Source organism: Opisthocomus hoazin, chromosome 4 (genome assembly GCF_030867145.1).
Source record: "Opisthocomus hoazin isolate bOpiHoa1 chromosome 4, bOpiHoa1.hap1, whole genome shotgun sequence".
NCBI lineage: Eukaryota > Metazoa > Chordata > Aves > Opisthocomiformes > Opisthocomidae > Opisthocomus > Opisthocomus hoazin.
Window position 1 is genome coordinate 88,120,094 of NC_134417.1, and position 19,226 is coordinate 88,139,319.

Genomic DNA, 19,226 nt, shown 5'->3' on the forward strand with positions numbered 1-19,226 from the left:
GGCCTGTAGTTAGCCTTACAATGCCAGATGAACTGGAGAGGTTTTCATTGACAAGCCTTCTAACAAAAGTCATCATGCATTTCCCAAACAATGTGCTGAAAAAGAGTCAGAGAAATAATAACAGAAAAATAACACCCCAAAAAAAGCACAGGAAATATTTGTTATCCTTATTTATTTAATAAAGAAACATAATAAACTTGAATTTTTCCAGGTACAAACAGCTTAATATGTCCTATGAGATTGGCTGATATTTTCCTTACTCTTTTCATAGCTCTAAGTGATTCATGTGGTAGCCTTTAGTGAACAAATCAACAGAAAAAATGGTAGCACTCACCATGCTTATAGACAGTGTGGGCCAACTATGGAGTTAGTGTCTTCAACTAAATCACTGCACTGGGAGGTTGTATCGTTGCTAGACTTGGATCGGCGTCTCCATTAATAAAGATCTGCAAGTGAGGTTATTTGAAGTTTCTGAGGGGAGGTCCTGCGTACCATACAAAGATACTATTCCCTCTTCAGCTCTAAGAAAATGTGCCACAAAACAATAGAAAACCCAATAGAAAACCAACCTTCCATTTACAAAGGTTTTGAAAGTAATTTACACTTCAGTTTTAGAAAGTTGCCCTGTAAACATCTATAGTTAAGACCCTCTTTAGGATTTTTTTGCATTATGAGGATTTTTTTACAGGTTTTGGGTAGAAGACGGAACCATTTGTGATTGCATCAGTACTATAGGGTCTCACAGCAATGACAATAGAATGTTCAACGCAAGGGTGAAATGATCAGAGGAAGAGCTCTTCTCTAATATAATCAGTGACCAGCTAATCGTCCCATTACATCCCACTCACTACTGAACCTGATTCTTAATAAGAATATCAGTTGAATATTTTCTAATATAAGTTGCAAATAATTAAAATATTTTTAAAACAGCATGACCAACACCGCACTGCTGAGTGCAGGCTGCCTTTTTCCTTGGGTTCTGAACCATTTATATTGTATGTGAAAAAATCACATATGAAATTCCTCTTTTTCTTACTATTTTTCCCTCTTGTTTTATTTGAAATCTTTGAAAGGAAAATAATTTTACCAGTTGTCAGCCAATACATGCTTGTTCAGCAAGTAATGAATGTACTATTTTCTAATTAAATAGTTTAATTTTAGGCAGCAGCTCGTTGCTAATGATCAATAAATCCCATCGAGAAGAAAACATTTTAATCAGTACATTGTGTCCTCTGAGTGTCAGCCACTCTATAAACTCACAAGATACATATATATGTATAGATATACGTATGTGTCTATGTATATATGCATATAAATATAAAAATCGCATACTCTGTCTGGGTGATATGTACAGTCAGAATAACATTACAGCATAAATACACAGGGAATCTGTATAAAGTTTCTCTAATTTGAGAAGCCTTGATCAATTTTGTTTTTTTGGGGGGGTTAGGGCTGGGGAGGGAGGAAAGAATATTGATTGTTTTCACTTTAAGGAACAAAAAGTTGTTCCCTTAAGTTAGAATCTAATTACATATGAGATTTAAAGGCAACAAAATCCCCAGAGGGGAAGCCCTATGTTATACACCATAGACATGGGGTTAAAAGGGCAAAAGGGCATGATTATAATAATACTTATATAGTACATTTCATTCCCTTATAGCACTTCACAACCAGAAAGTCTTACAACACCCCTGTGAGGTAGGCAAGTATTATTATACCCATTTTAAAATGGGTAAACTGAGGCACAGATAGGTTAAATTATTTGCCTAAAAATAGTGTAGTAAGAATCAGGAATAGATCCCAGGAATCCTGATGGCGAATCCTCTGAATTAAATTATAGACCACTCTCAAATGAATGCCTGAGACACCTCTCAATGAATGGAGAGAATATATTAGCCCATATTTACACAGATACATCATCATCCTTTGACATGTGGTCTTTACATATTCTGACTTGTTTAGAGGACAAATAACAATGGCCATAAATGAACTTGACTGTAACATGTCGCCTTAATTCTTGTTGCCAAACCCATGTGAACTTTGACTCCTTTACAACCTGGGATGTAACTAAATGTCAATGACAATACACCTTAAATACATTCTTGCTATCTTTGCTTCTCCAAAGTGAAAAGCACAATTACTCTTCCTTAAAGTGCAATGGCTCATTACAGAAATCTCAAGATTTTCCATGAAGTCCAACCAAACCCAAGTACAATCAGTCTGAAGGCGACAAAGAAAGAGCTTGTCTGTAATGATGGACTTGTTTCTATGTTTCGTAAATACTTTCTCACATTCTATTGGGGCTGAAAGTTTAATAATCAATAATAATCTCTGTTAGCACGTAAAATCTCTAACACTTTTCTACAGCCGCACGTCCACCTTTCACCCCATTGTTGTTTCTTTGGCCTGAAGCTGATGGACACATCAACTGTAAATATTATTTTGCCTACAGGAATGAGGATATATGTATTTTCTAGTAGATTCTTTTTATTGGTTCCTGTATTTCTCGTCCTTCCCCAGTAATCTAACTGTACTGTCTGAGAAAATGAAAGATGGACACTGAATAGAAAGCATCCAAACCATCAAAATTTACGTACAGATCCAGAAGCAATTCCCCTCCCACCCTCTTGATCACACTGTTGCAGCCATTCTGCATGGTCCAATTGGCATGGTTTTTATTGTTATTATTATTATTAGTAGGAGTAGTAGTAGTATTTTTGGAGTAATATCGAAGCACAGAATTTCCAATGAGGCTGCTTAGCTCAGTGTTCCTGGGGAAAATGTTACCTATCCCACAACCTTAACAGAAACTTTGCCAGCATAGATGGTGCTTTGGAGCACTACACACAAATGTGATGCGCTACTTCTATGGCGAGTTTGATTGCAGTATTCAAAGCAGATTCTTGAAACATACTAAAAAATTAGTGCTTTTATTAACAGTTTTACAAACAGAATCCATTACTGTCTAGATTCCTGAAGGATAGAACAAGCCATTTCTCTCATTATTTTGACATCATTTCCTTCTCTGATTTTTTTGTGTTTCTGATGATGAGCAGTTGCAAGTCCCAAGAGGGAGGACTTCGTGTAATAAGCCGTTAAAGTGTTGCTAATTTGGTAGTTTACTTTGCAACAACTTTCCTCTGGAAACAATGGGAATCCCACGAATTCCTATTACCTTGTCTTAAAGTTCATCATGAAGAGTGTAAGGATCATTAATCTCCATGGAAAAAGAGACTTTTTTTTAAGTAAAAAAATATCAAATATAATAAATTTATGAAAGACCATTCACAACATATACAGTAAGTGTTACATTTTGCTACAGCAGCTGTGATATTTTTTTTCTTTTTAGAATGCAAGGTCATACATCGCCATAAGTAAACACACTAATATGAGTAAGACCTTAAATGAATGTATACAGCCAGGCTTTATCTGTGGATAGATATACACTGTGTTTACTGTTTTACAGTCTAGCATATTCTTATTCACACCATTGATATAACAGCTATGACCCTGCAAAGGTTCATCCTGTGCATATATAAATATAGATATTGAGCCAAGTCAAAAAGAGCAGGGTCAAAGGTTATATGACTTATTAGACTCCTGTAGTTGAGGGTAGAAACTCCCTTGTTTCTTTTGCAACTAATTTTCAATAAGAAGGCTGCTTCAATCATGTAGTTACAGCATTACATTCTGTAAACAATATTTTAAAGCATTCTGAACAAACATTTAAACAATTGATTCTTTATCCTTGTCTGGTGAAAGAAGGTAATCTATAGCCTCATCACTTTTGCTGGAGTCCGTCATCTTCAGTTGGAGATTATCACTTGTACCTCTGGTGACGCTGTCGTAGGACGGAGGGAAAGATGTGGAGGACAGAGTTTCTGATTTGTCCATTGGCCTGCCATAGTTCTCATTCATCATGAATGCAATAAGACCCTCCTTCTCGGGTGCATCGTCCTCGAGGATGCTGCCATCAAAAGTTCTGTGTCGGTACAAGTAAGATGCCTGCTTCATGGAGCGCCGAAACAAATGTCTCCTGTAGGCCCGCTGGATGATGGTGGCAGACACCTCTTCTTGCTTCCGTCTGAGAGTTGTTGTAATCGGTTCGTAAGAGATCTTAGATGGATTCGCTGCCATGAACTTTTCCTCCATCTGTATTTTAAGGGCATCCATCTCTCCAGATTCTCCTAGCACCCTTTTTGTAAAAGCAAACAAAATATCCAAGCAATGGATCCTGTCTCCACTGACCATGGGCAGGTCCATCGCTATGAGTTTGATTTTGTTTGGTTTTGCTATGCGCAAAGGTTCTGACAGTGCATCTGCAAAGTCTGAAAGTGCAGAATACTCAATAAACTGAGTGGCTTCAGGGTCAAACTTCTCCCAGATTTCATAGAACATGTCAAAATCATCCTCGCTTAGAGGCTCTGTACTTTCCTCAGTGGCTACACTGAAGTTCTCTAAAATAATGGCTATATACATGTTTACAACAATGAGAAATGATATAATGATATAAGTAACAAAGAATAAAATCCCTACGGCAGGGCTTCCGCAGTCTCCCTTTGAACCATTTGCATTTGGAAGGTTTGGGTCGCAATACGGTGGTCCAGTGTTTAAAATAGGGTTGAGAAGACCATCCCAGCCAGCTGATGTTGTGATTTGGAAGAGACAGAGCATACTGTTAGCAAAAGTTTGGAAGTTGAACATGTCATCAATCCCATGCTCCTTCTTAACATAGGCAAAGTTAGCCATGCCAAAAATGGCATAAATGAACATGACCAGAAAAAGCAAGAGGCCAATGTTGAACAGAGCAGGTAGGGACATCATTAAGGCAAACAGGAGAGTTCGAATTCCTTTGGCTCCCCGGATGAGTCTTAGGACCCGGCCAATCCGAGCCAAGCGAATGACTCTGAAGAGTGTGGGAGAGAAGAAATATTTCTGGATGATATCGGAAAGTACGGTGCCTTGAAAAGAAAAGAGACAAACAGCAAGTTAGTACATGAGAAAAAATCCCAGGCTTCCCTTTAAAGCAATCAGTCAGGATTACAAACAAAATCAACCAAAAGTTCCCCAGATTGGAAGACCCACGATACCAGGATCAACTCCAATAGGACGCAGATATCTGCACCTTTTGGCCATGACGTACCTGAGAAATTTATCCTGAGTACAATTGGTCAGAATTTTTCTGATACAACAATATTTTTGCCTGTAAAATGCTAGTAAGTCAGCACTGAAACGCTTGTGTGCTGGGCCTGTTTTTCTAAGCCACCACCAGAACAGTGCAGGTTTCTACTGGAAATCCACTTGGTTGGTTGGTTACTTACTTATTAATTTTTCCAGTTTTCCTGATGGGCCAGGAGGGAACTAAGGGCTAAGATTGTACTAGCAAGGAAATGAGCTTGCATCCCTGTAGCTAAACTCTTCCTGCAGAAACAGAGCAGCAGACTGTTCAATGCCAACAGCCCCTGGCTGCACTGAGCCCTGCTGAGCTCGTGTCTCCCAGCCCAGCCTGGGAGAGGGCTCGCTGGCATGGCCCAAGCCCTCTGACACAGAAACAACCTGGTTGATCACAGGGCAGCACTATGACCAACGTGACAGCTCTGGTTAACTTGCTGCTATGGCCATATCCAGAGCATCCAGCATCAAGGCTCTGATGACAGCTGCATGGTAGTGATGTTCCCTAGGTGACCCAAATCGGTGAAATCCAGGTGGTCCAAGGCCCCCAAAGCACAGGCTGCTCTCTGAGCACCAGAGATCTCCTGCACTGGGGTCTTGCAGGTTCCCCGGTCCACCAAAAAGAGTTTAGATCAACAGGAGCAGCAGTCAATGAGAAGATTGCTCTGTTTTCCTAACATGACACTTTTTCATTCACCTATTCCCTCCTTCAAAATGGAAACTTTTTTGGAAGAGCCGAATTTCTGAGTTCCTTCTGCTCACTGGATGAGTTGACCATCTTCCAGTTGCTACTTGATTTCCAACTTCAGTGAAAACTCTTTTGGCAGGATTTCAGATTCACATTTGACCTGCACTTCTGTACCACCTAACATACGATCTCTGGCTGGGGCTGCAGAACAGCAAAAGGCATAAATTAACAATTAAACTGTGTCTTTCTGTTTCATTCCTTGGATATACGAGGGTGTGGAGATCTCGTGACAACAAGGCTGAGAACAGCCAGACTCACTGAAGCTGCCCAAACCTGTCCTGAAGGACTATTTCATACTGATAAAATGAAAAGTAAATAGCAAAAGAAATAGCAATCCACACGTGCCCTTTTCATGTGGCCTTTTTACTTCTCCGTCTTTGGCTGCTATGTAGAATCAGGTTTAAGTGCATAGTGCCAGTTCTGCACCACGTTTTATCACCATGAACCATTAAGTGTATATTGAAACCAGTATTGTGGTATGATAAACCTCATCATTTTGCTGATCACCCAGGTTACTGCTAGGCAGTATTATGTTATATTATAATTACATACTAAAAAAAAATATGCTTAGGATTCATTTCTCTGGGTTGAAAGTGTATAGTATTGCCCCAAACCTTTAACTTTGTCTAATTAATTTTATGCCTGCCTTTTTAACTTTGGAGTTTGGGTGAAAATCCAGGTTCACCTACCTACGATAGACAGAATCACGACAACGAAGTCGAATATGTTCCAGCCGTTGGTGAAGTAGTAGTGTCGTAGAGCCAGCATTTTGATGATGCACTCTCCAGTGAAGATGGCAACAAAAAGCATGTTGATTTTATGGAGGATGTTCACTTTTTCTTGACTTTGGTCATCTGTTTCCACCATCATGGTAATCATATTAAGGCAGATGAGAATCATGATGGAGACATCAAAGGCTTGTTTTGAGACGACATCAAAAATAAAACCTTGGTATTTGTTCTGGAGGAAAGGAGAAGATTTGGTTAGGAAATCTGATGACAAAATGATGACATCATTGTGTCCTGATTGATCAGAAAGTAGAGGAAAATCGACAACATACTGCTTCTGATTGGAACTTCATAAACTTAAAAATGATGACGAATGATTGTAAGATAGAGCATTCAAACACATTTACTCCTAATGTTTTTCGAAACTGTTGAAAAAAGACCCTGGACTGGGGCCATGAATTAATTCAGTGCAGGCATGTGGCCACTGGCATATGTAAATTACATATGTAAATTCGACTTTAAGTCAATATTGCAGAACAGTGGGGATTTTGTACCACAGGTCACTGGACTTGCAAATATTGTACAAAATCAAAATATTTAAGTGGCTTTACTCTGCAGGTGACCACCCTTTCTACACTGGGAGGTTGAATTGCCTTTATTCTATTAAATAAATATTCAGCTACTACACAAAGTTTAACTGAATTGTGTGATTCTTACCAGTGGCCTTGGGATTGGCTTTTGAGGTTTCTTAGATCCCAGCTTTTTCATTGCATTATAATACTTTTTCTGTTCTTCTGTCATAAATATGTCCTGGCCACCTAAGTATAGGGTGAGAACAAAGCTATTACTTTTGATGAAAACAGCTCCACTGTCCCCATCCAAAGTTCACGGCTGCATTGTCTTTTCTTATTTCCCTTTTCACATAGCTTTCTTCAAAATGTCTAAGCAGGGCTTGATGAGCAGCAGTTCTAAGAGCTGCTCATTGCATGGAGGCAAAGGGCAGGAGACACTGAGCAGGGCAAGCGACCAAGGAGGAAGAAGTCTTAGATTCTTCCTGCACTCAAGGTAAGTCCAGTGCGAGGGGAAAATATACAAACCTCAGCCCTTTGCTGAGAGCCTACAAAGCAGTGAGAAACACAGCTCTCAGGCCAGGCTGCTCCTCCTGGACTCTGTCTGCACCTTGGGGCAGGGAGGCGATGGGTTGAGAAGAAGTTGCCCTGCTCTGAAGGATGGTGGGTGTTGAGCCCGGTGGACACTGGCAGAGTGTCCCTGTGGCAGAGTTTGAGCCAGAGATCCCATCTGCACAGAGTTGCCTCACCGCCTTCATGGCGAATATAATCCCCCAATCTGTATTTTCAGGAGGCTTGTCCTATGGGAGACATCAGGAGCTGCTACAACTGTGCTTTTGTACAAGTCCTGCAAGGTGGTTTCTGTGGCTGTTCTGCCAACACTAATCTCGAGGCTAATGTGGCACAGCCACTGCTTATAAATCTATCCCCTTTCCCAGCAATCACAAGGTGATGTGTAGCATATGCACTACTTATCTTTTTCTTTTGTTGGTTAAAATTGTCAATGATGACACCAATGAAGAGGTTCAATGTGAAGAAAGACCCGAAGATGATGAAAATCACGAAGTACAGGTACATGTATAAATTACTTTCCCATTCAGGCTGCTCCTCGCACTGCAAAAGGAAAAGGGAAAATGTGAAAACGATACCATCTCTGTAGATATCAAAATACTGACGTAGCTAATAGAAAACTGTCCATTTGAAATAAAGATTATGAAACAGGAAAAACAGTGTAACTCCCACGAGCAGAGTCAGCATCCTCGGTCACTGTTTGAAGTTTACTACTGGCATCTGCAATGCCACGGTCATTTCAGTTATGTTTCAGAACACTGTCACAGCGATCACACTGCTCTGGAAAGCGCAGCTTCAGAATAAATCCTACAAAATATTCTCAGTCTGAACTCAGAAGGGGAAAAGAATCAATTTTCTGTTTATCCCTAATCTTATATGAGCTACTAGTACTTGCAAAAAGCAAAAGTATGATCTCAGTATAATTAAATACTACTGAAAAACATTGTATTTAAAAGTAAATTTTTTCTTTTATGAAGGGTGGAAATGGAGAAGATCTCTTGCTGAAGAACGGAGCAAAGCAGCCCGACAGCCTCCGATCACATGTACCACATTTGACAAAAATGTTCAGATTTGCCCCACCAGCTCCACGTATCTAACCAAGATGCCAGAAGCCTGCATTTCCCTAAATGCTGTATTTTCTCATGTGCAACCCACGAGTTTCAGTCAGAAGCAGGGAGTATACACACGTGTAGCACAAGGATAAATCAACATCATGAGCTATGTTATGCAAAGGTACTTCCCTGTCACTGTGGTGGTGGAAGTTTTTCCGCCCCTTATCCCTCCACTTAGGGCTCGAATCCCTGCTCCTCAGTTCAGCCTGTCAAATTCCCAGTACCAGATACCTACCTCGAAAATTAACAGTAAGTGCAATCTTGTTCCTTTAATATTATTAAAAGAGGGAAGCGAGGCAAAAAAGCTGAACGGGATGGAGGTAAGAACCAGGCAGTCCCCAGCTCCCAGAGCTCCAGCACATCTCAAGCTGGAGCTGGAGGCTCACACCAGCCTCTTTCCCTGCCAACAGCTCCTCCACCCTCCTTGAGCAGAACTACTGGTTGGAGAGGACAAATCTGCTCAAGGTGAAGATGTAGAGAGGGTAGAGTATGTGTGTTAGAGGGGAATGTAAGTTAAACCCAGCGCTTTTAAAGAGGTTCTGTTATCAGAAGTTAGATCTTTGGAAAATAAGGCAGTCAACAGGGAGAGTGGAAGAAACAGAGAGGACAATTTAGGTTTTTGGTAGACTCGGTCTCACCCTGGAGGTGCCTCTCTGTGCTGGGAGTTTTGCAGTACAAGTAGATAAATCAGTTGTGTAGAACTGAGAGGTATATTTGTTTTAATCTCAGGGTCACGATACTTCAGTAGCAGCTGCAAAACATGAAGGTCTGCAACTGTCTCAACCAGCGTCAGACAGGGACTGGCAACCTGCATGTGTTTTGTTGTTGTTAAAAACCACGAAAGCTGCAAATGTCAACGGAAAAGGAAATGATTCATCTCCCTGTAGTGACCTACCTCTCGCGAATCCACAGCTGCATACATAATATCCATCCAACCTTTAAATGTGGCCTGAAAAAAACCCCACAAAATACATAATTAAGCATATTAAATAAGTATATCTCGAAATGATGATATCATCTCTGTAATGACTTTTTAAAATGCAATGCTGAGTGTGTTCTTCACAGTTAATGAATCCCCTCTCCTTTAAAGCAATATGTAGCCATGATTGTATGTTCATGTCAGTATTTAAAATCATTCCAGAATGGTTGTCTCCTGCATTCTCTCATTCATGCTTTCCGATTTTCTGCACTTGTAGGGATACAACAGAGGTTTTTAAAAGAGATTGTTAAAAGTGAAAACATGGTGATTAAATCATTCGAAGTTTTGACCTTAAGAATTTCAAGTAATCATGAGACACGGCTGCACAGGCCATCTCAGAGTGCTGTCCTGCCCAAGTGTCGGACCACGTGAGATGGACCCATGGGCAGTGCCTATGTTGTAGGATCCCACTGAAGCTTGGATTCTGCCCTCTTTTGTAACAGGGTAAATCAAGGCAATGTTAAAGACCAGGGAGTCACATGAATCACAGCTGACTTGCAAGGAGGAAAGGAAATCAACACCTGCTCTGAGCCTGGCCCCGGAAACTCAATCTGCTTTACTGTTCAGATTTTTTTTTTTTTAATAAGGGGTTTTAATTTTTTTTTTAAATTATTTAAACAAGGAGGGAAACCACAGAAGTCAGTGACTCTTACTGGAACCTGCAATGGAGAAAGGGCAGCGACAACACTCCTAGGAGAAACACATAGAAGTGATGGTTACTATTCTGTAGCAAAACCGTGACTCTTTGTTCTCAATATCTGCCTCTCATTAGAGACAGCCTGATGCCAAACATACCTGGCATTACGTCTGGCTCTGGCCTAAGGCACATTGCCTTTATATTAGTACTCTGCGGTTATTTCCTGTTTGACTTCGGACCCATTTAGACTTACACTGGATTTAAAATCAGTGTGAGCAGATAATGAGGCATTTTTAGATTTATGCATTTAATCAGACTTAGACTATCATGCATGAAAGGCCCACGCCCAGTATTTTATTGCATCCTACTGACACTTAGGTAGAATTTTCTTCTGATGTGTAGGCACGCAATTCCAGATAATGCTCATAGGAATTTGGCCAGTGGTTCCCAGGAGAAACCCAGAGATTTGTGTTGAGCTAGATACATTCAGCGGTTTGAGAAATGCTCCATTATACACTCTCTATTATTAAATTAAATCCTGGAGGCAATGCTGCCTTCCCATTTCCCTCTGAAGTCTACCGAGCCAAAGAAAAATGTTCTACATGTGGTCAACCATATTTCTTATGAAAGTAGATATACAATAATGCTTGAAAGGTTGCACTCATTTTTATCTGCTGGTTGAAAGAGATTAAACCCCCCAAATCAGAAGCATTTGGAAAATCTATTCCATGGTACTGTGTGTTAAAAAACACTTTAGATGTAAAGTGTGTACAGGAATGATCAGCAGGTTTACTGAAACAAATAATTATTTGAACCTGTCATGCTGATCCTCCTTAACTGTTCTAATATTTTCCTTTTTCCCTGTTCTCTTTCTAATCTGATGAAAGGATTTCTGGTGTCATTACTGTTGCTTGCAGCTTTCAACTCAAAGTACTCTCAGAAAGTGTAGACAGGTCGAAACAAGAAATCCTTTCCCTGTGGCACAAAATGGTATGATCTTAGTCTGTATTTTTCTCCCACTTGGGAGGAAATCTTTTCTCTTGAGTAGCTATTTTAGCCCTCGACAGACATGAGAGTCTCTACTGTAAGGTGCAGTGGTTTATAGTGATAACAGATGATGAAGTGATCTGACAAAAATAAATATTAAGAGAATGAAGTACTGTGATATTCCTGTTTATCCCAGTTGTCCAGAAGTAAGAGAACTAAAAATCCACAGGGCTTCTGGAAAGCTTTCCTAGACACTTCATCTACAGAGGGTAAAAGATACTGAGAATGAAAGAAATATAACACTGGGGAAAGAAATTATTTATCTAGAATTAGTAACCACTTATAGTCTGGATAAGGAAGTGACAAAAACTTCATGGGAGTGTTTGTGATATTATCCTGTCTGGAAGCTAGCCAGAGAAACACCATTTTCTACTAAAACTGTCATGTGATGAGATTATCTACTGATAAACTCATCTTGGGATGGGATTACATTTTGTTTTTTGACTGGTGGTCAGAGCTGCAATGCAGTAAATTAGTGGGGAGGATGATAGGTGGGATGGCACTAGCTGCCCTCAAACCATTTATTGTTTATCGAAATGGTGCCTTAAAATAAAACAAGCTTTTGAATCTGCAAGGGGGACTTTTACTCTATGGAAGGACTGCAATAGTGCAATAAAAATAGCTGCTTTTGATGGCAGAAATACTAGTCTTCACATTTCTGAAAGGTTTCTTTAAGCATTGCTATTGGTGAGAGAAACTTCTTAAAGCCAAAACAGAGGCACAAGCAGTACAGCCGAACTACACAGATTTACGTCAGCTGTGCCAGATCCACTGTCTGCTGGCTTTTCTGTTGAATTCTTCAGTTTGTTCAATTTCATCATAGCAGCAATTTTACACCAAACATCTGTTTTAAGTTTATTTTGCGTTGAGGCGATTTGCTGGGGAGGGCATCACCGAGCATTGGACCCAGCAGAGCACCCCAGATGTCTGCAGTGTGCTGGGCTGTGCGGGCTCCAAGGGCACTGCCTCTGCTCCCCTTGAATTTCCACCAGTAGTTCCTCCTGGGAATACTGCTCACTCCTGATCTTGGGATACATAGAGAAATCCACCTTGGTGCACCAGTTTATGATTTGTTCAGAAGCACGCAGATTTTTTGCACATTTTGCATCCACATGGAAAGTAAAATCTAGCATTACAGTTTACAGAAGTGCAAGAGATCATGTAGCTCAGTAACTTTAGACACACGCCGCTGTCTCATGACCATTTTGTAGCTGATTTATGAGCTCAGTCATGACTTCAAACCTAGCATGAAGTGTTGATTTAACTCTGCAGCTCCTGATTGTGGTGCTGGTCTAGGAGTGCTTCTGCTGTCTTCCCAGTCCTTATCTAGAGGCCCAGAGTGACAAAGAGTTGTAGGGCATACTAGATGTAAGTCTGTTCCTGTCTAAGGAAAACTTTCCTAAGCAAGCCAGATGCTATGTGAGAGACCACTTGTTATCTTGGTGTTCTTCAATAGATCGCTGAAATTTCAAGATACGTTGCAAAAAAAGTATGTGGAGGTGATCATAAAGTGAATGGAAGGATTCTGCAAAGAAAATGCAATACTCCTACTTGGCAATTTAAGATATTCCTTTGTTCAGCTCAAATATAGATTTATAGAACATAGGTGCTGTGATCTGCAAAGCAATTCTGGGAATATAGAAAAAACATTACTGAAGCACTGGGTTGTAGCAATAATTTTTTCCTAATAGATTAGGGTGTTAATGGTGTTAAATTCCAAAAAGAGCGAATCATCCTTCTTGCAAATTAAAAAGTCATGATAATAAAGATCTCTTCCTCCCCATGAATGAGGCATCTCTCTCGCTTGTAGAGTGAGTAGAGACTACCTCCTATTTTAGTAATCTGTTGTGCGGCAGCACATTTGTGAGCTGGAGAAGCTTGAAACTTGACTGACCACTTCAGGTGAATGTTTTCTCAGGCTTATTAATTCAAAGTGGCATCTTCAGAACAACATGACAGATCCTAAACAAGGTAGGAAAAGAGCAAATGATATCTGGGTAAAGTTTCAGGCAGTCGTCAACTACGTTGTCAGAAAGATCCCCCCAGGAGAGTCATAAGCCTTAGAAGTTTCCATAGTAGCAACTTCTCAGTTCTTCCAAGGATATTGTAGAAGTGAAGACAGAACATTAGGCAGACAGATTTATGTATTTCCATTAGGATTTTCAGACACATTCAGGCATTCAAAGGTAACTTCAGAGTCATTTAAAGACTGTGTTGCAGCAGCTGAAAGTGTCAACCATCGAAAGACGAGTCCCACTTAGAAGTTCATATTTTGGATCGCAAAGGCTTGTAACCAAAATGCTGATCTCATCATTGCTATGCACTATCTCAGTGTGCACAAAGATGAATTGATGTGTCTGTCTCTTTAAGAGAGCTGAGCTGTTAACTGATCCCCTGCAGATCCTATGGTCATTTGCTCATGAAATGCAATTCCATATAGAGGATATTTGGCAAGGAGCACCTGTAATCGACACTCCTTGGCTGGAGTCTGGCAAAGGAGATCCAGATGTTTGGGCCCCTTCTCTGTAGGTGTCGTCTTTACACTTTATTGCCTGACTGTCATTAGCAGCGGGCATAAGAGTTCCAGGCGCAGGATGAAAGCTCAGATCAATCCCCTAATGGCATCTGGCTCCTGCCCTTCCTCCTGGAAGAAGGAGCCAGCCCCTGCCATAGCAGCTGAGCAAGATTTTAGGGCTCCCTCATTTCCTGCCATAATCAGTTTGTGCAGCCTGCACAGGCTGGATATTTATGGCAATTCTTGTGTACTTCTGCAACTGGAAAACCTGCTAGTCTGCTACCCAATACAGGATCACAGTTTCAAAAGAAACCTGCAGGGTCATCATGTCCATTTTCAGCTGAAAAAGAGCAGTACTAGACTGCCCCTGCATAAATGTGCCCAGATCCACCTCACGACCACTTGTGTTTTTGTTGCCATCACTGATACCAACAGAAGGTAGTCCGACCAGCTGAATGCAGCCAGCATCACCAGTGCCAATTGTCCAGGAACTGATGCTGCAGAACAGTAGAAGAGGCTGCTTCAGGATTCTCCTTAGGCAATGCCAATTCATGAAAAGTTGTAGATTTTCAGAAAACTGGAGCTTGAGTCTTATGAAAGAAATGGTGAAGGAATATCTACTTCTCTGATGGAGTTTTTTCACCAAACTAGGCATCTGTTATGCAGTCATGGAGGAGATAAAAATCTTCAGGTGAGGCAGAATATTTTAAACCTGAAGATTTTTGCTCAGCTAGATTGGACGTTTATATAAAAGACAAAGAAGGCACTATAGAGAATGGAAAATCTAATTAAAGATGTTCAAAGTGAACTAATCTACCCTGCATGGGTGAATTGAATATCGTAATTACACGCAAAAGGTAAAAGCTCTTACTGTCAGCAAGTTCAGCTTTATGTCATGGAAAGAACCCAAAGTTATTGTGCCTATTCTAACCTTTCTGCTTTCCAGAGGGTATGAAAGCAAAGACTCAATGGACAGCAGTCAGGAGATCTCAGACTCAGGTGTATGTGTACCAGGAACACAGTATGTAAGGATAAGCAGTTCTGCAAGAAAGGAAAGCTACTTCATGGAGCTATTTCACATGTCTGTGACAGAGAAAAAGAGATCTGGGAGAAAGCAAATTTTCTTCATGTGAAGGAGAAGGGTTGGCAGATCTGATGGGGCACCTGCGTGAGGCTCAAGCCCTCTTGGAAGGGCAGGTGGGAGCCTGGAGCAGGACTGCATTGCAAAGGGTGGATATTCATATGTGACAACTGAATTGAGCTCCCAGAATGCAAGATCTCCTCCTAGAGTCTCCTGTGGCTCTATCCATTAGGTTGTGCTGCATCATGACACTAAATCTCTGTGGATACAACCCGTTTATCCATGTTTAACACTGGCTGCTGAAAAAGGTTGTAAAAATAGCTATTTCTGGTTTTATAGATCAGACCTTGTCATTGTCTTTGAGCCTCAACAGTCTCTTCTCTGCTATGGTCTTGCCACCTTTCCAGAGAGACCAGGCTGTATGGAGTTGTAACAGCAATCCGATCACCACCAGGTTTCACAGTTAGGTTCAGTCTGACTCATGATTTTGAGCCGGTGGAAATGAGGCAAGGAACCAGAATGAGAGGCACCAGTGTGCTTCTCAAACATCTCCATGGAAGGTGAGCAGAGGACTGTAAATTAAGAGTCCTCCTTGACTCCAGCTTTACACAATAACTGCAGCTGAGTAACTGAAGGTACCATAACTTCATTTTTTAACTGCTGGGTATAGTGAAGTCCCAGGCTGTTCAGGAAGGTCAGTGTACTCTATCTGCATGAAAAGTCCTTCCTGCACCATGGATTTTTGTTTCTGGAACTGAACTTTGCTCTGGATTTCAGTATCGACAAAATGGTCTTTAATTCACCTTAACAGTCCAATCACCTCCCAGAGGACTACATTAGTGATGCACCAGAAACTCAAATTAAAACCAGAAGCTGCCATAGACATCTCTAGGCCAAATTAATATGCCAAATAAGACTCATTTACACTTGAGGAAAGGCCTTACCTTACGAAGGTAAGGCTGGTAGGTAAGGTACGTAAGGTAGGTAAGGCTGAAAACCCCAGAAAAGCATACAGGTTAACGGGAGCATTGAAGCTGATGATTTCAATGGGAACAAGCAACATCTGCACATAAGTTTAGTTTCTGGTGGTCACACTTACCACTTGTAGCAGAGCTAGGTACCCTGCACCAACATTATCGAAGTTAACTTTGACTTTTGTCCAGTAAAATGTGCCTGACACATTATAGAGTACACAGTCACTCATGTTGTTAATAATTTTAGAGTCTAAAGGCATATCTCCTTCTGTCTTATTAATGCACTTCCCAAATTTCCCAGCAAAGAGGTTCACTCCCATGATGCTAAAGATGAGCCAGAAGATGAGGCAGACGAGCAGAACATTCATGATGGAAGGGATGGCTCCCACGAGGGCATTGACCACCACCTTGGGTGAAAGAGGAGAGAAAAAACAGAATTAATATCAGCACTTAGACAGACACTTTGCTAACAAGCTGCTGTGCATCCTTGATTAACCAGGCTGAACCCTCACATGGTGACAGGTGGATAACTACTACCTAAGCAGCCAGAGCACCATGAAAGGCTCCACACATGCTTCTTTTTTTCCTTTTGTAATTGAAGAGCTAATCTGTTGGCATCCCACCCATGGGTCGATGTTTTTTCAAGAGGAATCTTTTAATTCAGGAGCAATCTGCAAAGTCATCATGACCTTTCAGATCCTACTGGATAATACATTTTAGTCAAACCATCTCTAATAATTGTATGAGTAATTGGAAATGGCCAGGGTACATCACATTGTCTCAAAATAGACCAAAAAACATTCCTGAAATCTTTTACTCAACTCAGGCCTTCATAGTCCTTGGGTTGTGAACTCTAGCTGTGATAAATTTTGCTTATTTAAATAATAACTGATTGAGACATACTATACTAAGCCAGCTTCCCCTTTCTGATCAGTATGCATGATTAAAACCGTGAAATCATTCTAATTTATCAAAAAATGCATTATTTTTTTTCCTGTGACATGCTGTAACTTTCCTACACAGCAACCCAGGCAGGGCTGTAAACGCCGGTGTAAAAACCATACATTTTCTGAGGGAAGCACACTATCACAAATTTAGTTTTCCCCTTCCTATGCCATCAAGGCTTCTACACATTCGCAGCTTTTGGAGATGTTGCCATTGCACAGCCCAGGCGAAGCTGCCTGATGGCATTGCTGCAGACACCAGCCCCACTACATGAATTTGCCTCCATCTCTGTCTCATGCTTTGGAGATTAAAATCTGGTAAGCAGACACTAAGCTCTTCCTCTTCTCCATCTACATTTCCGAAACTGAGACAAGGTGATATTGATCCACAAAAATTTAATTTTTTTCAATTATGAATCTGATTATGGAAAATGTCAGCTCTTGTTTTCCTCTCGTATTAGTGTCCAATTTTCTGACAAGCTAATAATGTAACATTTGTTTCCCCATTATTTTTGCACTGCTGAAGAAGAAAAATACTCGGAAGAATAAAATGGTTTTCATGCAGCAGCTTCATCTACAATATGCAATACAAAATTATGTAGATCTTTCAAAACCCAGATTTGTATTTTGTCGATTTATGAATGAAGCTAATTATCACACAGGAAAAGCTACTTGACCATTTTTTTTTCTCTCTATATAGGCCTATTCCTGATGACTTCTCAATTTCTTTCTTTTTTTTTTTTTTTTTCTAATTCTATCTTTCAGTTTTGGATGGTAATCAATTTCTAACTTTATTGTTATAAGACCAAATTTATTGTGTTCACCAGAATTCCAAATAATTTCCAAATCAAGGGCTTATTTGGATATAGCCTTGGCCCCTGTCAAAGTAGCTTTCATTTGCTTTTTATTCAGTTTTAATCCATGCCAGCACAAAGCCACTGCACTTATGTCACATTTGCTACTAAACCCAGCTCCCACCCGTAAGTCCTGTGACAGGACACAGACATCCAGATTTCAGCAGTGCAAGCGATGGCCATGCCTGCATCCTGCTTTTTTCCTTCTGCTGAATTATGTTCAATGGCTTGTAGATAACAAAACACGACGTGAGGCTGGAGCAAATCCTGTAACACCTCTCTGAATGAATTATTAACAGGGGATTCCATTCTTCTCTTGCTGATGCTTTTACACCAGCGTGATCCCATTTGGTCTGCGGGAAGCACTCCTGGCTTGCATGGGGACAAGTGAGAGGACTTAAAGACCTGAATACATAAAGGCAAGTTATTATCATAAATTCATGTTAAAAGTTCAGCTGCAAACCTTGTCACAGCTGAATTTCTGTTGCGTATAAGGAGCAGCAACATGCATAGCCATGTACAAGAAAAGGTTTCATACCTCTTGATTTCTGTGAATACCTTTAGAGGTAAAACCACCTCCCCAGTGACTTCTTTAGGGATAGCCTAGAAACTGAGCCACCCTCTGCCCTGTCCAGCTACAGATTTGGTGGCTCAGCTCTCCTGATCTCATGGGACACCTTTTCAGCCAAAGCTGATTCAGATTTTAAATCCCGAATTAGACTTGCAGGATGCATAAACCCTCCCTTTGTCACAGCAGAGCCCACCAGACTTCCCACAGTAATTTCAGGTCCAGTCTTCAACTCTTACCCAAGTCTGGACACAGCTTTTGTAAAGACATCTAATTTACAGTGGCATGGTTTCGAATAACAGGCAAAAATTTTATTATTAGATAATCTATGCCCTCACTGTTAGAAATGGGTGCTGTGTTTTTAGGTTGAATTTGTTGAACTTAGGCACCAGTCATCTGCTGTTAGACATCTTCTCCTATCATCCCGGTCTTCACTGCAGGTGAGTTGCCACTCAACATTGCTTTGAGCAATTAAAAAAACAGAGCTTCTTTCTAACTCTCATCATTCCTTCAGATTTCTAATCACGCTGCAGAGAATTCCTCGTTTTTAACACTTCATTTCCAGCAGTTCGATGGAATTCCAGTGTTGAAGCACCACCCTCTCCCTCTTCTTGCTGGGTTATTTCCCTGCATACTGAAGGATTGTGTTAGTCACGTCATTCATCGGATGTGCCCAGAATCATGTGTCCTCCCGATCCCTATGTCCTTCTCAGCCGCTGTTTTCCAAG

The 19,226-nt window shown here is 40.7% G+C and overlaps 1 protein-coding gene across 1 annotated transcript in view; it reads right to left on the reverse strand.

The window, feature by feature from the left end:
• Positions 1–872: 872 nt before the first annotated feature.
• SCN5A (sodium voltage-gated channel alpha subunit 5) overlaps positions 873–19,226 on the reverse strand; it is a 227,032-nt gene continuing 208,678 nt past the window's right edge. Inside the window, exons 23-28 of the mRNA XM_075419829.1 lie at positions 16,258–16,539; positions 9,795–9,848; positions 8,189–8,330; positions 7,366–7,466; positions 6,610–6,880; positions 873–4,961 (exon numbers count right to left, since the gene is read on the reverse strand). Coding sequence (XP_075275944.1) covers positions 3,727–4,961; positions 6,610–6,880; positions 7,366–7,466; positions 8,189–8,330; positions 9,795–9,848; positions 16,258–16,539 — 2,085 coding nt within the window. The 3' untranslated portion in view covers positions 873–3,726. The remainder of the gene's footprint in view (positions 4,962–6,609; positions 6,881–7,365; positions 7,467–8,188; positions 8,331–9,794; positions 9,849–16,257; positions 16,540–19,226) is intronic.